At 37.7% G+C, this 25,910-nt stretch overlaps 1 protein-coding gene across 3 annotated transcripts; it reads right to left on the bottom strand.

Annotated features, from left to right (window-relative positions):
* Window positions 1-91: 91 nt before the first annotated feature.
* On the bottom strand, window positions 92-25,510 carry RIOK3 (RIO kinase 3). 3 transcript variants are annotated; one of them, XM_081262712.1, is made up of 13 exons: window positions 25,198-25,510; window positions 19,873-19,988; window positions 18,714-18,859; window positions 18,516-18,623; window positions 18,222-18,331; window positions 16,716-16,859; window positions 13,662-13,789; window positions 7,495-7,692; window positions 6,144-6,303; window positions 4,120-4,200; window positions 3,940-4,029; window positions 2,743-2,850; window positions 92-1,435 (listed from the first exon to the last, which is right to left on the bottom strand). In XM_081262712.1, the coding sequence occupies exons 1-13, from the start codon at window positions 25,258-25,260 to the stop codon at window positions 1,328-1,330; spliced, it is 1,560 nt and encodes a 519-aa protein (XP_081118838.1). In that variant the 5' UTR covers window positions 25,261-25,510; the 3' UTR covers window positions 92-1,327. The 3 variants fall into 3 exon arrangements, with proteins under 3 accessions (XP_081118838.1, XP_081118840.1, XP_081118839.1); XM_081262714.1 differs by lacking the exon at window positions 6,144-6,303 and having other exon boundaries at window positions 7,638-7,692; XM_081262713.1 differs by lacking the exons at window positions 92-1,435; window positions 2,743-2,850 and having other exon boundaries at window positions 4,005-4,049; window positions 25,198-25,509.
* Window positions 25,511-25,910: the final 400 nt, after the last annotated feature.

Raw genomic sequence — 25,910 nt, 5'->3', positions numbered from 1 at the left:
AAAGCTATATAACAGAAACAAAAATAAATATTTTTCTAGAAAGAACATATTTGGCATTTTAAAATAATGTTAAAAGAAAAGCTTCTAAATGTAAATAATGTTTAGATTTTTACTTTCTACTACCGGACCGAAAGTTTGGGTCTTTACTAGTTCCAGTATAACTTCAGTAATTGGAGGAATGATTATGTTGTAATTAATAAATTTCAGTCCTAACAAAGCCAATGTACTTTTCCAGTACTGTGATTGCTTTTCTCTTAAAAAAAAAAAAAGGCAGTGTGTAGCCATTGCTAAAAACTATTAAAAGTGTTTTAATAGGCAGCTCAAATTAGTTGGTTTGTTTGGTATCTGGCTTACTTTATACATATTTTTCATCCTTTAATATCTCTAGTTATTTTTCTCAAAATTAATCAATAATCAATAAGTATATGGTTTTAATGAAATGTAATCTGAATTTCATCGATTTCATTAAAATATAGCAAGTATAGTTAAGTCTTATATTCTGTCCCTCTAAATAATTTACATCTTCATTATAAATGTAGAGCAGCCATGCTGTGAGTTATATCCCAACCTTTTAACCTAAATGTAGAAAAGTTGAAAATTAAATTTAAAATTTTGGTTGATGAAGAAGTTCTCACATATTTGTCTCTTTTAGAAACCTATGATGCTTTTCTTGATTATGAGCATGGGAAAAGTAGCATTCTGTTCATTTTCAAGATGTACCAATAAAAACTACATTGCTCATGCCTATTCCTACTAGCCATTCTGAAACCAGAATGGCTAGTAGGAATAGGCCATTTGTAATCTCCATTTGTAATACCCACTAAGCAGAAGACACTTTCTTTTAGAATCATGATCAAAATCTGGAAGAAGAATTGAGGAAGGCTAATTTTAGGCTGATAAAATAATTGAGCAAAAATGCAACACAAAACAGGAAGGTGAATATCGCAAAGGTGTGGTCACAAAACCTCCCTTGTAAACAATCTGTCCTTTCCTTCCCATATTTAGAAATGTTACCTAGTTTTAAAATTTCTCATCAAAACATTTTATATCATGAGTCATGTAAAATTCAGTTTCCTTCAACTAGATGATCTACAGCTGTTAAAGAATTATATTATCCTGTTCATAAGATGAGAGGTAGTGACATTTTATTCTCTCAATGCTTAGCTAAAAATTCCACACATCTGGCACATGGGTTACAACGGGGAAAGCACAGAAGCACCATTGTTCACCCCTCCTTGTTTTGGTACGTCAAGTCACCCACAACTTCATTAGCTATTACAGCCGACAATCACCACTGTGTTGACAAAGAAAGCAGTGGGCGCAGGTACTATTCATCATATAGCACTGGCGGGTCTCCATCATCTTTCAAAAATGAAGCAGCTTTCCTTCCATTCTTCTGAACATGATCCTCATTCATTTTCTCCAAAGCTTCTATCTACAAAATCAATACAATGAATTCCATTTGTCAAATTCCTACTTGGCAGAAATCCTTTAGATGAAGGCAGTATTTTCACTCTCTTAATATTGAGTCATTCCTATTGATGCTGGCCTTGAATTAGAATTACTGTGTGTGTGTGTGTGCGCGCGCGCACGCGTACACATGTAGGTACATATACAGATATGTTTTTACTTGACTACACTCCCAGGGTCAATACTGCATATATTTATGAAGCTAGTAACTGGAATATGATAGGTCTTATTGTGCACTCCATAAAGCTTTTCAGAAACAGAAAAAGGAATTTTCAACATTTGTAAACACTAACACCTACTTACTGAGCTATTATCTTGTGCTAGTATGCCGCAATTCACCATCTTTCTGGCACTCCTCTTGTAGCCATAGGCTCCAGCAGAGAGTGGCCAAATTCAAGTCATACTAGGGAGTTCTGGAGCAGACTGTGTAATCGTTCTCTGCTTTGGTAAAATGTTGAGAATCATTAGCTACTGTTTCACTTTTTAGTTTTGGTTCAATTCTGAGCAATCTTCTAAAAGGAGTTCTGTTTGCTTACCTGCTTCAGTGACTGATTACACATATACACACTATATGTATAGCATATATATTTTACATTTAATATTTATATTACAATATATCATATCACATATATTATATACAATATTATATATATATACATATAATATATATATTTGTACCAGGGATTGAAGCCAGGGGTACTTAACCACTGAGCCATATCCCCAGCCCCTTTTTCTTTTTTTCTTATTTTTTATTATTTTAAGACAGGGTCTTGATAAGTTGCTTAGGACCTTGCTAAAAAAATTGCTAAGGCTGGCTTTGAACTTGCAATCTTCCTGCCTCAGCCTCCTGAGCCACTGGGACTACAGGTGTGCACCAAAGCACCTGGCTGGTAACTGATACTTTAATAAAAGAATATTTCCAGGGATGATGACATCTAACTTCTGGTGTTCTATTAAGAGCAGGTACTATGTGTTACTGGTACCTGCTCTTAATAGAATGTGCACCAATTTCCTCATTCTCAAAGTACAGAAAATAGGCCTAAACTAGAAATACTTGTTCATCTTAAACAAAACTGAACTCCTTGAAGAAGTATTTTGCTGTATGTTTATGCTAAGTTTTAGGCCTGAAAAAGACTGAGAATAACATCTCAACAGGAAAAAAGTCTCAATTTTGTTTTGAAGGAGGAGAGCATAAAATTAGCTCTGGGTTTCTGGTATCCCCTCTATGCATCTTTTCATCACCAGCAAGGAAAAAGAAATGTAATCACTTACCTCTGCTAAGAAATCAGCTTCATTGTCTGCTGAGATATTCAAGCCTGAAACGGCATTGAAGAGTTCCCGTTCATTAAGGGCTTCCTTTACTCCTCCTTTCTGGAAAAACTAGTAACAAAATGTAAGAACATCAGTAAACACACGATTCTCTTATAAACGAAACAGTATACTTGTAAGGCACCACTGAATTCTTAAAAGAAAAAAAAATTTTTTATTTATTTTAGGTGTAGATGGACACAACACAATGCCTTTATTTTTATGTGGTGCTGAGGATCGAACCCGGGTCCCGCCCACGCTAGGTGAGCGCTCCATCACTGAGTCACATTTCAGACACTGATATTCCCACTTTAAGTTTAACTATACTCAGTTCTCCTTGATTTCGTCCTCTACATATTCATTTCACCTCTTAGATTTTGTTTGTCACAGTGCATCTTCTTCAGCTATAAAAATGGTCTATATAAAATTGTTTGGCACTGCTTTGAATGTGTAGATATAATAACATGCACTAAATCTCCTGAATTAAAAATTTCAAGCAGGCTCAGAGGTCGTTTCCAAAATGAAGTTATTCTGTCCTTTAGAAAGATCATTCCTATCTAAACCTGTTGCTAACAACTCATATCCCTTAGAAATGGCAAATAACCGTGACCCAACTTTGGACTTCCTTCCAATCCTTTTACTTTGCTTTGCAGTGATAGTGACCATACACTGCCCTACTAAGGAGACTGTTCTCCTTTTCATGGTAACAGTAATGGCAGTAAGTATGCAGACTCTCACTGTATGTCAGCTTCTTTTTAAGTGTGATGCACACATTAAATGTCTACTCAACTGCTTGAATAGTAAGAGCCAAAACCAAAACTTATCTCTTGGAAATTTTGCTCAAATGTGAGGCACAGAATCAAAATTTGCTGAAAATCAAATCTGATAAATTGATTTTAAAAATGTTTTTCTTTTAGTTGTCAATGGACTTTTATTTTATTTATATGCAGTGCTGAGACACATGCAGTGACTCACACATTCTAAGCCAAGTGCTCTACCACTGAGCTACCCTAGCCCTGATCTTTATATTCATATTTTAAAGGCAGCCAATATCCCTTCCTTCAATTTCTAAGAATATGGCCATCACTTACTTATCTGAGTAGTAAAAATATTTAAATCTGTTACAATCTACAAAAAAAGACACACTGGTTACACACCTACCTGTGAAATATTCCTACAGTCACGGAACAAGAACTCCAGGCCGTGAGGATGGGTTGGTTCTACAGACTGACTGACATCAATCAACCAGACCTATTTAAATAGAGAGCACACTGATGTATTTACATTTAATAATTTACACCAGGTAATTAAATCTGAACTTTAACACAATGTTCTCCTCACCTTTCCAGCATGCCACAGCATGTTATACTCGCTGAGGTCGGCATGTACAAGTGTGCATTCATTATATAACTTCTGCATCAACTGGGGGAAGAAAGGCAAACATTTAGAAAACTAATTCTGATTTATCTACATAGTTAAAATGTGTACAGCAACCAATATCTTCCAGAAAAACAAAACAATGTTATAAAACTTATTTTCTTTTTTCCTTGTGATGCTGGGGATCAAACCCAAGGCTATGCCCATGCCAGGTAAATGATCTACAACTGAATTACAGTCCTAGTCCAAAAAACTTATTTCCTTTTTACTTTGTGTAATCTAGGACTAGAATTTTGCTGTCATTTAGATAGTGAAAAAACAGTGAAACAGGGCTGGGGATGTGGCTCAAGCGGTGGCATGCTCGCCTGGCATGCGTGCGGCCCGGGTTCGATCCTCAGCACCACATACAAATAAAGATGTGTGTCTACCGAGAATTAAAAAATAAATATTGAAAAAAATTCTCTCTCTCTCTCTCTCTCATTAAAAAGAATACATTAAAAAAAAAAAAGAAGAAACAGTGAAACAATGGAGAGTAACTTGTTATTTCCTCGCCCTTGGGATAGCAAGATCAGGAGACCAAAGGTCAGATTTGGATTCTCACGTAGGTAAGATGGCAGTTGTGTCTGCAGTCAATAATCAGGGGAATAAGGGAAGCTACTTCCCTTTATAAAAGGACAAATATCCCTCTATGAGTACAAACAGGAAAGGTAATTTCCTTCCAAACATGTTAGAAAAGAGATACTCTTTTAAATTAAGTAGCACAGTATATTCATTATTGATAGTGATTCCTAGCCTTATAGTAGAACCCAACATTATATATTTGTTTTCTAGCCTAAATAAAATTAAATAACAAAGGTTTATCATCAATTTAATCACCAACCACTCCATGTCCCAAAGAATCCAGAAAAATGGCTTGATTTTCTTTTCACTCTTCTCTTACTGGAGGCAGGGAAAGGTGGCTCATCTTTCTAGTACACCTTCACAAATTATTTTCAATTAACACTTTCATATTCAGATCAATTGCTGCATGACATGATGTCTCCATACAAAGACTACGCAAAAGGCACATAAGTTTTGCCAGTGTGCAATTAGAAAAACAGAGGAATCACTACAGTATAGAAGCATTTTCTTAAGGTAAAAGGCCTCAACTTTCCCAAGTATGACTAACTCCCTTAAGAGTTTTGACATGTGCCTGCATTCCCTACTACCTTCAATTTTCATCATCACTTTCTTATAGTGAGACCAATTCAACTTCTTATTTCCCAGCCATACCCACAGGTCCCTCCTTCACTGTTGGAGCCAGAACTCTCAAAAAGACATACATACTAAGGAGGCACTTTACCTACTAAGTCTAGTAACATGAATATTAAGGTAGTTTTGTGAAAAACAGCTTCATGCTGTATATCACTAATGTCAACAATGAAGCTATCTCTTGCTCCACGAGTCTCTTAAGTTTTCTAGAACTACTCAAGATACCAAATATCAGTGTAAAAATAACTCTTTGATGTTAACATTCCTTTACAAACTGTAGTTTGCCCTTAATATCACCTTTAAATAATACTGTTTGAAGAAGTTTTTTTTTTTTTTTTTTAATTCAGAGAACGATTTCTTTTTTCTTTTGGTATGGGGGTTCCTATGTTGCCCAGGTTAGCTTCCAATTCCTGGACTCAAAAGTGATCCTTCTGCCTCAATTTCCCAACTAGCTGAAACTACAGGGGTATACCAGTACACTCGGCTAGGAAAAATGTTTTTAAAAGTCAGTGTGTGAAGCCGGACATGGTGGCACATGCCTATAATCCCAGCAACTCGGAAGGTTGAGGCAGGAGGATTCTAAGTTCAAGGCCAACCGTGGCAAGGCCCTAAGCAACTTAGTGAGAACCTGTCTCAAAAAATAAAAGGAGCTAAGGATACAGCACAGTGGTAAAGGGGATCCCCGCTCTGAGAGAGAAGGTCAGCAGTATGTGAGTGCTTTTAAAGACACAACTTACATGAAGAGTTTGATAGTAGGCATCTTTCATTTCTTCACTACTGAGCTTTACTTCTTTTAATTTAGGGGCTGGAACTTGATCATGGCCAATAAAAGACATAACTAAAATGTGTTTCTTGAGCAGTACAACTGTTGGACAAGGAATTCCCGCTCTCTGCATTCTACACAGAAAGAAATAATTAAGAATGCAAAGATCAAAAGGAGAAAGTATGTCATTTATTTAACAAATACCTAACACAGGCCTGCAATGAGGTGGCACTATGTCCCACCCTAGCAACATGGGAACACAAAAACACTAAGAGAGAGCCTCTGTCCATAGGAAACCCATGGAGTGGTGGAAGTAACAGCCACATGAGGAGGTTAATAGAGGGAAGTGTGATACATAATGTTGGCAAAGATGTGAGCAGGCACTACAGGAGCTTTTTAAAAGAGAAGGGGAGCAAGAAGACCAAATTAAGACACTATGAGAAAATGCACAGAGACATTCAAGAGCACAGTCCATTTGGGGAATGCAGATTAGTCAACATAGCTGGATTTGTGAGGACAGGGAAGGGCAATCTGTGAAGTTATAGAGATGGTCAAGTTTCACGTCACAAAAGGTATTTGAATTCACACTAAAGATTATGATAGCTGCTGACACAGTGAGAAATGCAGGGATGAGAGCTTAGCTGTATAGAAATGGGATCAGAGAGGCAGCAAAACCACCTAAGATATTTATTCAACTTGAAAACTGTAAGTAGAAGAATTCTGCAACTAGTAAATGTGGATAATTGCTTTTGAAACCAAACATCTTTAGAAAAGAACCCAAATTAAGTTTTCTATAGATTAATAGGAAGATTTAATTAATGGGAAAATATTTAATGGGGAACTTAATTTCTTGTTTGAATGAAAAAAATTCCTTGATAGAAAATAAACTGCTTAGAAATTGAGAACTAAGTCTAATAAATGAAAGGAAAATCAATTTGATTGGTTAAGATCCTAACCCCATCAAATTAACAAATTAGAATAATAAACAACATTTTCCCAAACAAAAAGGGAAATCATTATTTGTACTAAGCCTAACAGGAAGCTAGACAGTTTATAATTCAAAGACAATTCAAATGTGATAAAATGTCTAGGCAGAATATTTTCCTCAAATGTCACTGGAGAAAGAAAAGTGACTTTTTTATCCTGAAAGTATGAATTCCGGTTATATACATAGAAATATAACCTCAGAAGCACTAGAATTTCAAGGCTTTTCATTATTTCTATAAATGAATATAAGAGAAAGCATGGACGTTTTGCCTGGCTAGTAGTCCTCACACTAAAAGGCAATTACCCAAGGTTACTTCTAGCACAATGATTTTCTTTACCTTGTGAGATTGTGCATTTCTTTTTCTGCCCACATGCGGATGATCTTACGTGGATTTAGTTTACTGAAGCGATCTTTAAACCTGAAATCATCTTTAATATATTTGTCACGATTCTTAAACTCATTAAGGGTTGTTTTAAATACCTTGATGGCACATTCTGTAGGTATAGCTTTACCATCTTCCTTTTCATCTTCCATGCTAAGTGGAGAAGAAAAGTTAAATCAGTACAAGTTATCAGTTCACAAGTGAAACAATTACAAAATAAAAATTCTATAACACTAAAGTAGATCTACCTTCTCTGAGAAGGTCAAATTTTTATTTATTTATTTATTAAAGCCTTCAAGTCAGAACTTAAGAAACTTGGGTTTTGGGATTTTTATTTTTGTTTGAGACCACGTCTTGCTATGTTGCCCAGGCTTTCCTCAAGCAATCCTCCTGCCTCAGCCTCTCAAGGGGCCAGGACTACAGAAGCATGCCACTGTACCTGGCTGGTTTTCTTTCAAATAAATTGTCAGTCAGTTTTGAACAGTCCACTATAAAATATTCTTCATTTAATGTCCCTGATTGACCAAGGAATCAAACTTGAGAAGCAATGAAAAGATATGCACTTTAAAATGGGACACAGTCTACTTGAAATGGCTTAGGGGCAAAATTCAATAGGAGCAACACAAAGAGTGGTTTTCAAAAAATAACTTTCATTCCTAGCAGATATAAAGGTGTGTGAAGGAGTCCCTGTCCTGTAAGTATGCAAGGAGGGCAGGAGAGAATCAAAGAAGCACGTGAATGGACAGGTCTCTTTGGATTGGAAAGGGCAGCAAGGCTTCATGGCACAAATGGCACTGAAACGAACCAGGACAACAGGTATGACTTGACGATATTAGCAAAAGCAGAGGTAGAAGCCTTAGGATATATCTGAGGAATATTAAACATTGTAGTTAAGACTAGGCTGGAGAGGAGTGAAAGAAGCTGAGCTGAAGGGATGCGGGGAAGACAGATCTATGAACAGCCTAGTCATATCCCCAAAGGCAGTGAGGAATCCTGAGGGCTCCTGAGCACGATACCCTCAAAGATGCACAATCAAGCAACCAGAATATCAGGATGGGAGGGAGCGGGGAGAAGCTTGAGCGTGGGGCTGACTTGTGACATACTCCAACTATGAGCTGCTGAAAGGGCCCAAGTCATGGTGGTGGCAGTGGGGATAAGAGGAGGTGGATGAAACGAGAGCAGTATTTACCTTTAAATATCTGAAGGGATATTAATCTGAAGTGAAAGGAATGTATTTCCAGAGAACAATCTGAATCAAACTACCAACCTTCATCTGTACCTTATTCTCCTGGTTGATTCCTTGTCCTCCTCCACTTAGCCTTATAAGGTCAGCATCCTCCAAATGATTCTAAAAAACCCCACTTCTCCTTCTGGGCAATTGTATATAGCCCATAGCTTTAAATATCATCTCTGTATGTATAAAACCCACATTTCCATCCCAGTCCTTAGTTCCTCTAGAACTTCAGGTTCATTTATCCAATGCCAATTTGACAACATTTGGTTGGAAGTCTAGCAAGCATCTTCAACTTTACATGTCCAAAACAAAAACTCTTGATGATTGCTACCTTAACTTACACTTCCCTAGGGTCTTGCCTCAGTAAATAGTACACAATTAGATGTTCAAGCCAAGAGACCTCCCATGTCCAAAGGGTACAAACTTTTTATTCTGCCTTCAAAACACACACCAACAGCTGTCTCCTGTATCTTCACTTTCACTATTACCCAGAGTCCAAACCACCACCATTGCTCATTTCAACTGCTACAATTACTTTTTACTATAATGCTCTTTCCTCATAGTAGCCTGAGTCATCTTTCAAAGATAAAATCAGTTTTGGTTCCCATTGCAGTTAAATGAACAGCAGATTATTGCCCTGGTTCACAATCCTGCCTATACCAAATCCTGCCAAATTCTCCAGCCTCATCTCTCCTCTGCATATACTGTGCTCCAGCCATTCTGGCTTTCGGACTTTATCTCAAAAACCCTAAGTTTGTACCTGTCTGAAAGCATTAAGCACTAGCTGTTCTCTAGTCTAGATTGTCCTTCAACCTGACCTTTGAGGTAGCCTAGATGTGTCATTCAAGTGTCACTTCTCAAAGAAGACTTTCTTATTCTACTAATCAAATTCAGTCAATGAATCACTATAACAGTCACTATGACATCGCACATAACTGAAATTTTTTATTTAATATCGTCTTGGAAGAGTGTTGGAGAAGCACACTCTGCAGGGACCCTCCTTGTACCATTCATTGCTGTACCCTCAGAACTTAGAAGAGGACCTGGCACATGGTAGCTGCTTAACTATTGGTGAATGGATGGACTGACTTTCAGGGATTAAGGACATACAAAGAATCTAAAGACATCACAGACAGAAAAGGCTAGATTTTGAGGTGATAAACAAACTCTTTATCATTAGAATAGTTTAACCATATAGTACATAAGGCCCTATTAAAAATACCAGAGAAGGGGGATGGGGATATAGCTCAGTTGGTAGAGTGTCTGTCTTGCATGCAAAAGGCCCTAGGTTTAATCCCCAACAGCAAAAAACAAACAACCCACCCAGAGATTTCTTTTAGAAGATTTGTAGAAGAGTCTAAATATATGATTTATCTTATCATTCTCCTAGTTAAAAAATAAAAATTAAAAAAAAAAACCCAACACTTCCTTATTTCTTAGCAAATTTTTCACGCCCCCCCCCCTTTTTTTTCAATAGACAGGGTCTAGCTAAGTTACCCAGACTGGCTCCAAACTTCTGGGCTCAAGTAATCCTGCTGCATAGCATTCCAAGCAGTTGGTATTTTAGGCATGTGCCACAAGACCAGCTTCCTCTGCCTAACTTTTTTTTTAATTGATTTTTTTAAAAAATAAATGACAGCAGAATGCATTATAATTCTTATTACATGTATACAGCACAATTTTTCATATCTCTGGTTGAAGACACCAATTCATGTCTTCATACATGTACTTTGGATAATGATGTCCATCACATTCCACCATCCTTGCTAATCCCCTGCCCCCTCCCTTTCCCTCCCAACCCCTCTGCCCTATCTAGAATTCATCTATTCCTCCCATGCTCCCCTTCCCTACCCTACTATAAGCCTGGTACCTCCACACATGTACCTTCTAATCTTATTGTCTGAACCACAATCCTTATCTAACTTTAAAAGTATATAAATGTCCACATGAATAAACATCTATAGATGATATACTAAATATATTCTACAAATAGCTTTTTGTACTCAACATTGGTTTTGTTTTGCCTATTTTTAAAATGTAGGTTGAGATCTAACTTTATTGCAATGCCTTTCCTGAATCTACCTGGCAATGATCTTGTTCTGTTGTTATTACCTGCAGTGAGGTCTCACTTGTATAACTGGGCATTCTGTTATTTAATTACCTTTTATTGACCATAACCATTCCTGCTATAATGTTCTCTCTCCTTGGCATAAATTCTTTAGAGTGTGGAGAATATGTTTTATACTTTACTCCCTGAAAAGTATAACACAACTTACTATGTGAGCAATTGTTGACTACAGGACTGAAGCTGTAACTCAGGGGTAGTGTATGTGTTTAACATGTGCCAGGCCTTGGGTTAAATATTTAGCACCAAAACCATAAACAAAAAAAAAAAAAAAAAAAAAAACACTGTCAATGGCTTGGCCATCTGGAAAATGCCAGAAACTAGAAGAGCTTTGTAGAAGGAAGAATTTTAAGCTGATCCCCACGAGTTTTGTACCCCTTATATAATAACTCCCTGTCCTTGAGGGAATTGGACAGCCACTCCCTAGACTAGGTTACATTATATAGCAAAGGTGACATTTAGACGAAATCTTAGCAGAATGAAGGAAGAGATTCTCCTGCTGGTTTTTACATGAACTATGAGGGCCTGTGAGGGGGTCACATGGTGAGGATCTACAAGGCCAGGAGTTAAGAGCAAGCCAGCCCCAGTTGATAGCCAACAAGAGTAGGAACTCCTATATCTTCACTTTCACTACAACCCAAGTCCAAATCGCCACCATTGCTCATTTTAACTGCTAGTAAAAGGTGCCAAGGGAAGAGGACTCCAAGTTTCAGAAAGTAACATGGCCAGGCCAACACTTAAGACTGCCTTGTGAGACTGTAAGCAAAGAATCCAATTGAGCATAGAACCGAATAAGCCAGGCCTGAACTTCCTGTCAGCAGGAACTATGAGAAGATGGGTGTTGTTATTGTTGGGTAACACAGATAGAATCCAGGGAGGTTTTACCACTGAGCCAAACATACAGCCCTTTTAATTTTAATATATGGTCTCACTAAGTTACTCAGAGGTTCAATAAGTTGCCGAAGCTGGCCTTGAACTCACCATCCTCCTGCCTCAGCCTCCTGAACTGCTGGAAGGGTATTGTTTTGAGTTGCAAAATTTATGGCAATTCATTACATATAGCACATTATATATGTTTTTGAAAGCATTTTTCAGTTGTACAAAACCGGATGCTTTCTAGATTTGCTAACTTAAATGCAGAAACACAGATTATGATACCAATACCACCAGAAGGAAAGTAAATATTCATTATATCAAAATATCATTAAATATAGTAGAAAATGATCAGAGGATAAAGGAAGCTGTTGACAACCCCCCCCCAAAAAACAAACAAACAAATGTCCAATGAGGCACCTGAAGAAAATGTACAGTATTAATCACAAATAAATATACAAACTATCAAGATGTTACTTTTCATTGTTCACACTGACAAAAAATATGAATGTTGATAATACTAAACATTAATGAGAACAAGGGAAATAGGCTCATGCTGCCAGGAGCAAAATAATCAAGCTTCTCACAAGGCAATCTAGCAATATCTCCTGACATTCAGAATGTACACAACCTGCACATCTGGCTAGCTCATGGGGAAAACTGAATTTGCCTTACCATTAAAACACAAATTCAAGATTTTGACCACTGATATGGTATACAAGAAAAAAAGATTTTGTAATTGTTAACTTTTTAATATAGAAAAGTTAAGAAACACCACTGCTACAATAGCCAACTAGGGGCCAAAACAGTGAACAAATTCATATACTCCTCATTTTGTGAGGCCTTCCACTGCTTAACCAAAAAAGAAAAAGAAAAAATTCATAGTCTTTGCACCAGCAATTTCATTATTAGTAATTTAGTCTAAGGACATATTTGCAAAGATACACTAACGTATAAGAATATTCTTATATGTAATGGAATGCACTCTTAAAAATAGAGTGGTACAGGCTAGTATTTTAATATAGAAAGGTCCAATATATATTAGCTAAAAAAAGATCATGAATATAGAGTATGATCTTTTTGCATATGCAAAGTAAAGGACAAACACATACAAATTTCTGTAAAATTATAGACTTAAAACTGTTGTTACTAGTGGTTTCTTTTGGAGAAACAGCTATTGGGCAAGGATAAGAAAAATAGACTACTTTTCATTTTAATCCTTTCTACAAGTTTTAATCCACCACCATAAGTAATCTTTCACTTTTAAATAATCTGTATTATTTATTTATATTTCCTGGACTCAGGAAATCCTCAGTTGAAATTTATAAAGAGGGAAACAAACTTTAAAGGAGGACATATATGCTGACTAAAATTAATATCAATATTATCAAACATGATCTCATTTAGCCTGACAAAAATCCCATGAGGTGAGATATAATTTTTTAATGAGGTTTAGGAACTTGTTCTAGATCATATAACTTGAAAATGTAAGCTCCAATGTTAAACTCTTTTTCTTTTTCTTTCTTTCTTTCTTTTTTTTTTTTTTGGTGCCAGAGATCAAACACAGGGACTTCATTGAGTTACACTCCCAGCCTCAACATTCACTTTTATCCTCTTCATTTTTAGAACTTAATATTATAATTCAATATATTATCATGTATATGTGTTATCTAGAAAGGGAGACTAGTTAATTAAATAGTTAAGAAAACTAAAGACAAGAACTTGACCAAGTCATTTAAAAACTCTTAAATACAAAATGAATACCTTTTATATCATCTAGATTTTCTACAATACTTTTTAAATAATTTTACTTGCCATGCAATGTTAACTCTGACTTTGTATAAATCTGTTAATCCTGGGGAGAAAGGATTTCATATTTTGTTCATTTACCTTCCTCCATATGCATGAAAGACAACAGATTCCTTTCCTGTACTAATACAGCCAGTGATTGTCTCCAACATTCCAGAGTTGACCATTTTATACATAAGTAAACGTGTCTTAGGATCAACTGCTTTTTCCTGCAAAAGATAAAATACTGTAAGTAAAATGACTTATTATAAAATATTTTCTGATGGCAATTATCTAGAATACAAGCAACAATAAATGTTGGTGAGGATTTGGGGAAAAAGGTTCACTCATACATTGCTGGTGGGACTATGAATTGGTGCAACCACTCTGAAAATCAGTATAGAGATTCCTCAGAAAGTTTGGTGTGGAACCACCATTTGACCCAATTATCCCACTCCTCGATTTATACTCAAAGGACTTAAAATCAGCGTACTATAGTGATGCCACCACATCAATGTTTATAGCAGCCCAATTCACAATAACCAAGTTATGGAACCAACCTAGTTGCCCTTCAACAAATGAATGGATAAACAAAATGTGGTATGTATACACAATGGAATATTACTCACCCAGAAAGAGTGAAATTATGGTATTTGTGGGTAAATGGATGGAACTGGAGTCTATCATGCTAAGTGAAATAAGCCAGTTCCCAAACCCAAAGGCTGAATGTTCTCTTTGACATGTGAATGCTAACACACATGGGGGTGGGGGGCGCGGAATAGAAGTTCACTGGATCAGACAAAGGGGAATAAAGGGAAGGGAGGGGAATGGGAATAGGAAAGACAGTAGAATGAATAAAACATAACTTTCCCATGTTCATATATGAACACACAACTAGTGAAACTCCACATCATGCACGACCCCAAGAATGGGATCCTAAGTTATACTCCATGAACGTATGTCAAAATACACTCTACTGTCACGTACATCTGAACAGAACAAATAAAAAATCATTTTCTGAGCCATTTCTAAGATCTAACATTCAAAATACATATTTACTTTTTAAAACTTTATTATTTAATTTACTTAGATGTATATCTTAAAAGAGTGCCATCAAGATACATTTCATATAACTCTAGTATCTCTGAGAGTGAATAGCTAAAAGAACCATTCCAAGTCAGATGCTAAGGGGAGTCATAGCTAAGATGAGGCATGGGGCCTGGAGATCTCAAGGTCCGAGTTCAGACAGGACCATGAGGCTAATATAGGTTTAGTGAAAGTCCCAAGTTTGTGCTGCAGTCACTGTTTCTGTAAGGGACATCCTCAGGGGCAGGGTTTCTTGAAGGCTGGACTCAAAGGGCTAACAGCAGAGCTGCAATTGCCAATGTCCCAAGGGAAAGAGAGCTTCTGAAAGGAGATTGCCCAACATGGGCAGTTTGGAAGGAGTTTTGAGAGGAGTTTCTAAGCGGAGGACAAAGGGCAGAAGTGAGAAAAATCAACTTAGGCCCCATCTCCCCTCCAGCCACACCCACCCACAATCTGCACTAGAACTATCTAAAGATTAAGAGTTCCATCTCAGCACCACATAAAAATAAACAAAAATATTGTGTCCATCTACTTAAAAAAAAAAAAAAAAAAAAAAAGAAAGAAAAAGAAAAAAGAAAAAACAAAGTTTTTTCTGCACCTCCACACTCTGGGAAGAAGCTGGTCTCCACTCTCCTCCAGTTTGCTATGGGCCCCAATGTAAAGACTCTGAGGGAGGTAACTCCCAGGTGCTCAAGCTCAAGAGCATCAGCAGAACCAGCCCCAAGCAGGAACACTTGCCCTGACAGTGGGCATCACCTTCCTCCTCACAGCATCTTAGTTCTTTCTTCCCACTTAGTGGGAAGAGATGGGACAAAGCTGGAAAGGAGCACACTTTTGGCCTCTCTAAGGGAAGCCTAGTCATGGAGTCTACACCATATTATTTGTGCCTGCCCCTTCTGCTCCCTCCTCCCAGGTAGGGCACTGAAATGGACAGGTAGAGAGACAATCATGGGTTCTACATGGCCCTGGCTCTGGTAATGTCTGGTACCAAACTGACGCTCAGAACTCTCTGTCCACTGGTGCCCTCTCTCTTTGTCCCCCAAGAGAGGCAAAGATGCTCTTTGAAAGAGCAAATTGAAACATGGGAAGCACCAGCACTATTCTACTACCTGCCACCCCTTCCCCATTACAGCAATAAGTATGTTTTCCTTCCCCTACTCCCAGGATTATGGTTAGGGTTAGATCCAAATATATAGTAGACACCCCTGGAGTGAGAAGCAATAGACAAAGAGACAAAGATAGCAAGGGGTACCTAACAGGCATGTAATATACAGACACCATCTCTCTCCATAAGGTAGAGGCAGAGTCCCTCTCCTTCAAAACCCTTGGCTTTTGACTTCCCCATTCCAGCTTTAGACACACTTTCCACCAAGCTAGGCCCCCAACCAGGTATCCTTGGCCCCATTTGCTCTTCTGTGTAGAACCTATGCAACAGAGACACTTTTGGAAACCATGAGACAATGCCTCCTTCCTTCTAGCCCTGAGCCAGGACCAAACACATAGGACCTTGCCTGGCCCACCCTATGTGGTCCTCCTGCCTCCAGGGTCTTTTTCAAGAGATTTGGCTGTGATTTTCATAATCTGTCCTTAATCTAAAAAAAGTAAAGTGGAGATTAAAAAAAAAAACTGAGATACTAAATCAAAATCTTATTTTTATCACCAGTTTAAAAAGCTCTAATATTCCTACTATTTTTCTAAATATTTAACAAAATTAGTTTATTATCAAGATGGTAGGCATTATCAAGAATTCATTAGAGACTAATAGGTCACAAATATATCAATAGAGAAATATTTTTTTAAAAAATCCTGGAACATTCAGATGCAATGTAAATTATACAGTCCAAATTAATTATGACCACTAAAATGTACGTTTTGAATAAGTAATTAGTAATCATGTTAAATTTGAAAAGTCAAATGGCAAAGTCATTTAGACTATATTTACATCTTTGATTCGAAAAACCAATCCTGTGGAAAAATATCAAACATAAAATTTTATTTTGTTTTCCCTCCCACACATCAAGTTTTCTAATACGAATATGTTAAAGGAAAAAAAAAATCTAAGATCCTTACTGCAGTAGAATGTTCCTTCTTCTCATGGAGGCGGGCACTTCGACGTTCTTCTGAGTAGGCATGTTGTTTTAAAGCATTGAAAACATGGTTTGACAGTTTTAAATCCATTCCAATTCCATCTCCTACCTGAAATCCAGGTGCAAACTAACAAAAATAGAAGAATTAGCATCTAAATATTTTTAGATGGGAACAGAAAAACAAAACAAAAACAGTGAGAAGTCTTTACTTGGAACAGAGTTCCTACTCAATAGATATTCATGCTATAAAAACAAAACGCAGGGCTGGGGCTGTAGCTCAGTGGTAGAGTGCTTGCCTCACACATGTGAGGCACTGGGTTCGATTCTCAGCAGAAAGAAAGGAAGAAAGGCAGAAAGGATGGAAAGGAGGAAGGAAGGAAGAAATTGTGTCCAATTACAACTAAAAAAAAAAAAAAAAAAAAACCCATAGGTACTACACTGAAAAATAAGTCACTAACACAAATAGGAGAAATGCTACTAAAGAAATTACAGTCCAAAGGAAGGTACTTATTCTATACACAGAAAACGCCCAATTATACCTAAAATTAAGGTCTTTCAGTGTATGCTTTGAACCTCGTTTTAATATCAGCCAAAGCACACAGTACTGTATTGTGAAGGCTTACCAAAGAAATCAATATCATAATTATTTATGAGAACTGAGTTAGCACAGCAAGTTATGCCCATCCCATCTATGACAATTGCATTGTAGAGCTGCATAGCACAATTAGATAGCCACTTGCCACATCTGGATATTTAAATTTGAGCTAATTAAACTGAACTTAAAATTCAATTCCTTAGTTGCTTCATGGTGGCTACCATACTGGAAAGCACAGATACAGAGCACTGTCATTAACACAGAAAGTGTTAATGGATGGCAGTGTTCTTAAAACAGATATGAAATATTTCTAGAAATTATATACTTAATAAAATATTTACTTAACAAGCGTTTGTGTTCTAAGGTCTATTTTCTATTAATCATAATATTTATGGAAATTAAAATGTTATCTTTTAAAAATTACATTTTATTTCTGATTTTGCAAGGGTGGTTCAGGCACAAAATAAAAAATTAGGAAAGGAGGGGGCTTGCCTAATAGCATGAGTTCAATCCCCAGTACTGGAAGGGGAAAAAAAACCCAAAAGTATTTCTCCCTCTCATTCCTAGCTCAGTTATCACTGTTATGTATTTATTGGGTAGGGATGCTATTTATAAAAAATAATATGAAAAATGAATGTTATATAAGAACAATTTCTTAATTTTAGGATCAATGTTAAGTCATTTTAATTTTTTAAATAATATAGGGTTTTATTCTGAGATACTGTGTATTCTCAAGTGGTTGAGTTTGCATGATATTGCTACATTGCCATCTAAACAGCAAATGTCTTCAGAAAGATGGATTTTTAGAAATTTAAGATATTCTACATAGAATCCTGTTTTCAAAACATTCAAACAAAACTCTTGATTCAGAGATGGGTATTCTCTGTAACTTACATTTTCCATTCTTGCTGTATTCTTTCTGCCACATACCACTTCATCATGTTTGGTGGTGATATCTTTTCCTTTTCCAATAAAACCCTTTTTGGGAGTAGGAACTGGTTTTGCTAAAGGCAATTAAGATAAGCCAAATATATGAAAATAGAAGAAACTAAATTACTACATTCAACACTGCCTGAAAAACATTGGAATCTAATGGAGTAAATCATTAAATGAGATTCCAAAATAATTCAATGGAAAAATTAAGTTTTTTATACTATTCTATCCCCCCAATACTAACAGCTTTGATACCTGGTATGTAGGGATCATCGCGAGTGTCCTGCCAGTCAACCTCATCTTCGGAACTATCACTGTCTTCAAAAGGATGCACTTTTCGATAATTTTCAAAGGAAATGGAAACTTAAAAGGAAAAAATAGTTGAAGATTTATTTAGAACAGTATAAGCATTTTCTATCACTCAATGGAGTTGTCACAATAAGGTAATAATACCTTTGCTATCGCCATTGAATTTTTTTTCTTCACGCCTAAGCTGTGCATCATATTCTCTGTCAAATTCCATCTGTAGCATCTGAGCCAGCATTAGGTCGCTGGAAGTATCAGCGTTTTCTCCAGAAATAAATGGTCCTTCAGCAACACTATTCAAAACAAAGTGATATAAACTAATATAATGTGCTGGTGCAAACAGGGCCTGTTGATTATGACAGTAAGATATGCCTTTTTAGGGTTAGAATTGTATTTAACAATGGGCAGAACTCTTATCAAACCTTCTCTTCACCTTCTCCTGCCCAGGCAGCCTCAAGACCAATGGCCTATATCTATGAGAACACCAGCCAGGATTAAAAGAGCCAGAAGAGAATGCTATTGGGTCTATTAGAAAATTCAAACTGAAACCCAGAATGCATTTTTTCTGTGTTCTAGTTAAAGGATAAAAATTTATAAAAAGATAAAACCACAAACACTCCAGAACTACACCTCACCTAGTTCAACTGTTAAATTAATAAGAAATAACAAAACTCAAGAGAAAGAGTGGTTTATCCAAGATCATATAAGCCGAGTATCTTTTATACCAAATGCTTGAGAACAGAGGTTTTCAGATTTTGGAATTTTTCCTTTTTTGGAATATTTGCACAGGATTTATCAGTTGAACATCCCTAATATGAAAATTCATATTTGATATACCCCAAAATATGAAACTTTCTTTTTTTTTAAGAGAGAGTGAGAGAGGAGAGAGAGAGAGAGAGAGAGAGAGAGAGAGAGAGAGAGAGAGAGAGAGTTTTTAATATTTATTTTTTAGTTCTCGGCGGACACAACATCTTTGTTGGTATGTGGTGCTGAGGATCGAACCCGGGCCGCACGCATGCCAGGCGAGCGCGCTACCGCTTGAGCCACATCCCCAGCCCCAAAATATGAAACTTTCTGAGTGTCTTTTGAGCATCGAAAATTTTGGGTTGTTGAACCTGTACAGAAAACCAGTCACAAAATCAGGACCAAAATTTAAATATCAGTACATTCCCAATATTGTGCTCTTTCTACTGCACTGCTTTTCTAAATGTATTTAATTGCTTGTCATGACAATCATTAATCAAATCCCTAAACTTTGTTATAGTAAGCTACCAAATAAAATAGATATTTTGTGAATTTTACTTACGAAACCTCAGGAAAAGCAGCAGCTTCTTCTTCTAATTGTAATTCTTTAGCCAACTGTTCACTCATTACATCAGCCAAAGAACAGGATATTGTGTTTTGAGGGGTAGCCCATGGACACTATTAAAAAAAACCAAAAACTCATAATTAACTTAGAATAAGGGTCCCTTTTGAAAATTATCTGGTTAAATGAACACAAAATGCAAGACTAGTTATTTGAAGAAATTATCTTAAAAGTAAAAATATCACCTAGCTCAATTTAAACAAGGATTTTATACACACACACACAAAAAAAAAAAAAAAAAAAAAAAACAAAAAACAAAAAAAAAAAAAAACCAGCCTGAAGTACTTTCTGGCCTATTCTCATAGTTGAGGGAGGCACCAGGCTATTATGGTATCATCCCAACAACCAGAGTTCAAGTTCCTCCCCTGGTTCCAATTCCTTGCTTACTGAGCAACCTTTGGCTTATGATTTGGTTTTCCAAGTAGATTCTGTCATAGAAATAGACAATACCAACTAGCACAACTTAAAACCCACTTAGAAATTATACTTAATTCTAATTTGAGTATTAAATCTTAGCTAAGTATAAAATGTGTCTGCCCCGTCTCAAGTCTTTCTAAAATAAAACCAACAAGAACCACAAAAATTATATTTTTGAACCTCAGAATTTGAGAGACAGACTCTTGAAATAATATAATTACAATCAAAATAATATTCTGAGACTCTTCTTGAGCAACTGGCCAGTTGGCCTTCCTCAATGACATCTGTGTCTCAACCTTTTTTTTTTGGTCCTGGAGTTTGAAGTCAGGGGCACTTAACCACTGAGCCACATCCCTAGACCTTTCTTGTATTTTATTTAGAGACAGGGTCTCACTGAGTTGTTTAGCACCTGGCTTTTGCTGAGGCTGGCTTTGAATTTGCGATCTTCCTGCCTCAGCCTCCCAAGCTGCCGGGATTACAGGTGTGTACCACAGGTATGTAACCACCGTATCCAGCTGTCTCAGCCTTGTTGAAACACAAATTCCAACTAACTCCTAACTAATCTTTTTGCTATCTTGCTTGCTTACATTCTTCACACCAACAAAAGTAAAAAATTCAGATTTGATTGATTCCTCATCTAGATCTCTTTTTATTGTTTCCCACTGCCTTTGGGATAAAGTTCAAACTCATTTCTTTACTAAGTGTCTAATATGGTATTTATCATACAAGGATATCTGTATTAGCCCCAAATTTAATTAAACAAGATTAGTCAGCACAGGCTGTCTATCTAGTCTAAGAGCCTTCTGGCATGGCTCTGAGAGACAACTGGACAACTGACCCTTGTACAGGCCTCATAGCACTTTGGTTCAGGAACTGACTTAGCTCAGCTGTTTGGGTGGAGTACTTAGGGGTGATAAACAATGATAACTATATTTATGCCTGAGTGAATCAGAATCAAGTTTCATTTAGTCTCACACGGAGATTCAGGGGGTACACCTGTTCCCTAGCACATACCTACATTAGCCATCGCAGAAATGATCCAGACTTATGTATAAGGCCAGACCTAGGGAGAACAGGGAGGCTTCCTCAAGTTCTGGTGTGACTCAGAGTTTATCTGTCATTGAGTACACTCCTGATAAGTCTTTTGTGGTCTGGCAACTTGAAGCTCTCTGTAATTTACAGAACATAGCTAATCTTTTGGTTACATGATTCTGCTGGTTTCTTTCTGCTCTTTAACCTGGAAATACTTGAACCAAAACCAACTAGTTTTGGTTCAAAGTCCAGGTTCCCAAAGGCAGATATTTTTATTTTCTAACTCAGAATTCTCATTCACATTTGACAATAAATAGTAGTAGCATATCGGAGAGCATTTCAATATTCCCCGTATTTAAGCAGCTTAGCTAAATACATATAACATACACAGATTATTTAAATCATGCCATAACCGAGTAGTTACAATAACTTTCCCATTTTAAAGGTTTGGAAACGAAGATAAAGACAGGCTTTATAACTCAAGATAAGACTGTAGGTGGAAGTCTGATGAGACCTGAGCCAAGGTTGTAGGACTCAAGAGGCTACATTTCTTTATCTTTTACTGCAGCTTCCCTAATTGCCTTCCCTGGAATGTGAGAAGCAAACTCACTTATTGTCTCTAGTATAAAATCCACATTCCTCAGCAAGGAATGCCCTTCACAACTTGCCCTCACTTACTTTTCCATACCCAACACTCATAGATCCTAACTAATTATATACCAAATATGGCATATTTCACCCCTCCAAGCCTTCACTCATTCTTTTCTCTCAATAGTTTTTCTCCTCTGTTTACATCAATTAAATGTTACCTCCTCTTTTAAGATTATCTCCATCACCAGACAAAGTTGGACTCTTGCTTTTGTGTACACTTCTATTGCATGACCCACTGCTAATTAGGGTTCATATACCAGCCATGATGAAGCACAGGCTCCTTGCAGGGTGGAGTCTTCTCATCTCCAGAGCTCAGTATAGTTTTGGACATAAAGAAGCATTCAAGTACTTACTGAATAATGTGCTACGAGGAAACAGTACTCAGTTAATGGAACTGCCAAGCTGTCCATAAGCTGCAAAGGTCTGGTACCTTTTGACATTCCTACTATTCTGAAGTCCTTTCCTCCACCCTTGCCCACCCACTTCTAAGGCTTCCAGTCTTTTGTCATATGTGAACTAATTCTGTAAAGATATTAAAACATTAGTTGAGAATTTCTCAGAGGAGGCAAAAATGATGGACAGCAATTTGGTCACTTCGAGGCAAAGATTCCCTACTCCTAAGAGTCTGGATCAGAAAGAGAAACACGTAGAGATAACATACAGCACCTGGACACTCTAATGGTCCCCCTCCTACTGACTTTGCTCCTCAGAACCTCACACTCTAGAGTTACACTTCCCGTACCTCTGCTGACCAACTTGGCTGGGCCACCTCACTCTGAAGCAACTTCCTGGGGTGAGGTAAATAAGTAAAGATTTCAGAAAGGCTGCCAACTCCACACTTTGAAATCAAATCAAACTCTTCAACCAGTCATCAAAAGCCCATCAAAAGCAGAATGCATTTCATTCATTGTACACAAAGTGTGCACAACTTTTCATTTCTCTAGTTGTACAAGATGTAGAGTCATACCACACGTGCAGTCATACATGTACCTAGAGTAATGATGTTCCACCATCGTTCCTGCCCCCTATTCCCCCTCCCCTTGAAGGGTTTTTAAATATAAAAATGTTATTTATGGGCTGGGGTTGTGGCTCAAGTGGTAACGCGCTCGCCTGGCATGCGAGGGGCACTGGGTTCGATCCTCAGCACCACATAAAAATAAAATAAAGATGTTGTGTCCACCGAAAACTAAAAAATAAATATTAAAAAATTCTCTCTCTCTTTCTCTCTCTTTTTAAAAAAATGTTATTTATGTTAAGGTGACTTTTAAATAACTTAACAGTTTATTTCTCAGTTTTAATTTCAGCCATGATAAATGTCAATAGGTATAACTAATATAAACAACAGGTTGTTTTTTTTTTTTGTCTTCAATGATTTTTTTAAAAAATGGTACTGGGGATGGAATCCAGGGCTTTGAACATGTTAGGTAAGTGCTCTACCACTCCTCTATATCTCTAGCCCTTGTTATTTTGATGCAGCTAGAGCTAGGGCCCAGACTGGTTTTAAATTTGTAATCCTCTTGCCTAAGTCTCACCTGGGATTACAGGGGTGTACTACCACACCTGGCTTCAAGAGTATTAAAAGGTCCTAACCAAAAAGTCTTGAAAATTATTAGCCTTAAATCTTCCTTCCATTTTTCAAGGCCTTCCTCAAATGTCTACCTGCTTCCTCCATTCACTCTAGTTTTCTATAAGTTTAGAGAAGAAAAGGGTTAAGTGATACTTTTAGCCTTTTTAAATAGTTTTGTTTGTTAAAGCCCTGTCTTTCCAATATAACATCAATAAACCCTAAGGAGCGTATTTTTTGTTAATGATGAAAATGGAATTTTGTGGTTTTGATTATGTACATTTAAATGACAATATGACATGAAATATTTTCTTAATCAGTTTGGTAAAACTGGTTCTGATGTTAGGATCTATTATGAACAGTTTGTCTCATTTGACATTTTCACCAGGCTTTGTGGATGTTTAACTGCAGGAATTTAACATAGAGTATATATATTTGTTAGTCTGTCTATTGATTTTTTTATGTCCACTAATCACATTTACCAATGTAATGTCTTAGATTTCTCCTAAAGTTGTATAAGAATTTTTAAAGCCAGGCATGGTGGCTTGGCTTGTAACCCCACAACTCAAAAAAGAGGCATATGCTGGAGGGTGACAAATTTAAGGTCAGCCTGCCCAACTTAGCAAGACCTCTCAAAATAAACAGGGCTGGGGATGTAGCTCAGTGGTAAAGCACAACCAGGTTCGATTCCCAGTATCACCAAGAAAGAAAAAAAAACTTCTATAAAATAAACTTTTCTTAAGAGCTAATTATTTGCCTCCTTTTATGTTCAGTAAGACCAAGCCTAAAGGTCCAATAAGATTAACAGGTAACCTTTTGAATGAAACAAATGTTCTGTGTTAGCATGCAAAGGACAATTATATAGTTAAAATTGCTGGATTTCTTCATAACCTTAATTTGAGGAACACAAAGCCCAATGGAATTGCTTTTGCTCTCAAGCAATCCTCAATAATGCGGCACAAATCTTTTCACCCATCTAATGAACGTAACATCAAAAGGAGCAGCCTGAAAATCAGAAAACAGATGTGAAATAAAGGTTTAAGTTTGCTATTCTACAGAAAAAAACTTAAACGTTAACACTGAAAATTCACAACCGTTTTATTGTATGTAGTATACACTTCCGTATCCGCGTCGGAGGAGGGAGGGTCTGCCCGCGTTCCATACCACTTCCAAAACAAGAAATCACAGAACTGGGATAACCACCCTTATCAAATTAAGAAAAAGCTTCCTAAGGCAACTTTCTGTCTAGCTTTCTATGAATTGGGCTGACTCACTTGGCCTGTGAAAAACAAGATCGTGTTCGTTTCCCCTCAAGTGTCAGTGTCTGTAAAGGGAATCGTACGCAAATATATGCTACAGAGACTCAAAGGCAAGGTAGGGAACTAAAGACAGAGCCCAGACCACCCAGGGCCACCAGCGGGAGCCCTAGCCGCCCTCCGCTGTCTCTTCCCACTACCACACCCCGGGAGCCGACTGCGGTTCCCTCGTCTCAAAGTCGTCGGGGTCCCGCCCCTCTAACTGCCTGAGTGACTTCTCTCAGCGTTCCGAGAGAACCAGCCCAGGTGACCAAGGCAGGTTACTCCAGCACGACCACCACTCACCTTGCTGGGTCCCCAGGCCGCTGCCCTCCCGGGCTCAGGTGATGCTACTTCGACCAGATCCATTGGGGGAAGAAAGCAGCAAGAACAGAGCAGAGAGGTGGCAGGGCGGGAAGCAGGTTTTGCCGAGGAGAGAGATGGCAGGACGGGAAACAGGCTATGCTAAGGGGAGAGGTGGCAGGACAGGAAGCAGGCTTTGCAAAGGAGACAAGCGGGGCGGCGGCGACTTGCTGCTGGTGCCGGAGTTAGGGTGACAGATGGCGGCGGCTGCCGCCGCGTCCGGAACTAGACCTCTTCTCTTCCGTCTTGACCGCAGGAGCATTCGCTTCCGATTGGTCGCCCTCCCTTGGCTCCTCCTTAATTCACCTTGCCCCGCCCCCTGGAGGAACGCACTTCCGGCCGCTACCTGCTGGACCTGGGGCCTCCTGGATCGGCTCCCAGTGGCAGCGGGTCTTCCTAGCTGAGGCCTGTTTGGGCGGGGCTGCGTATGGCTTCCTCTAGTCCGGGGTTTGCCCTGTTCAGGCACCGCCTTCCCCTAACTTCCTTCCTGGTTGCTCTAGATAGTCACCGAGTAATTAAACTAGACAGACTGTGTGGAGTATAAATAAACAAATGAAGCTGTCTCTGTTCGTTCGTTATTTCTCAGCGTAATTCTAAACTGGGATGGATTGGGAGACAGAAAATGGCAGGCTTAGAGGAAAGGGACTGAAGATGAC

This window comes from Spermophilus citellus (genome assembly GCF_964194105.1).
Source record: "Spermophilus citellus genome assembly, chromosome: 12".
NCBI lineage: Eukaryota > Metazoa > Chordata > Mammalia > Rodentia > Sciuridae > Spermophilus > Spermophilus citellus.
Note: the sequence above shows the minus strand (reverse complement) of the source record. Positions and strands in the feature narration are given on the sequence as shown.

Excerpts from the sequence above, each read along its gene's own strand:
- RIOK3 (XM_081262712.1), bottom strand. The coding sequence starts at position 25,260 with ATGGATCTGGTCGAAGTAGCATCACCTGAGCCCGGGAGGGCAGCGGCC. Across the intron at positions 13,790-16,715 it reads AGAAGGAACATTCTACTGCA|GAAAAAGCAGTTGATCCTAA; the intron begins GTAAGGATCTTA and ends TATCTTTTGCAG. Across the intron at positions 4,030-4,119 it reads TGCTGTGGCATGCTGGAAAG|GTCTGGTTGATTGATGTCAG; the intron begins GTGAGGAGAACA and ends CTATTTAAATAG.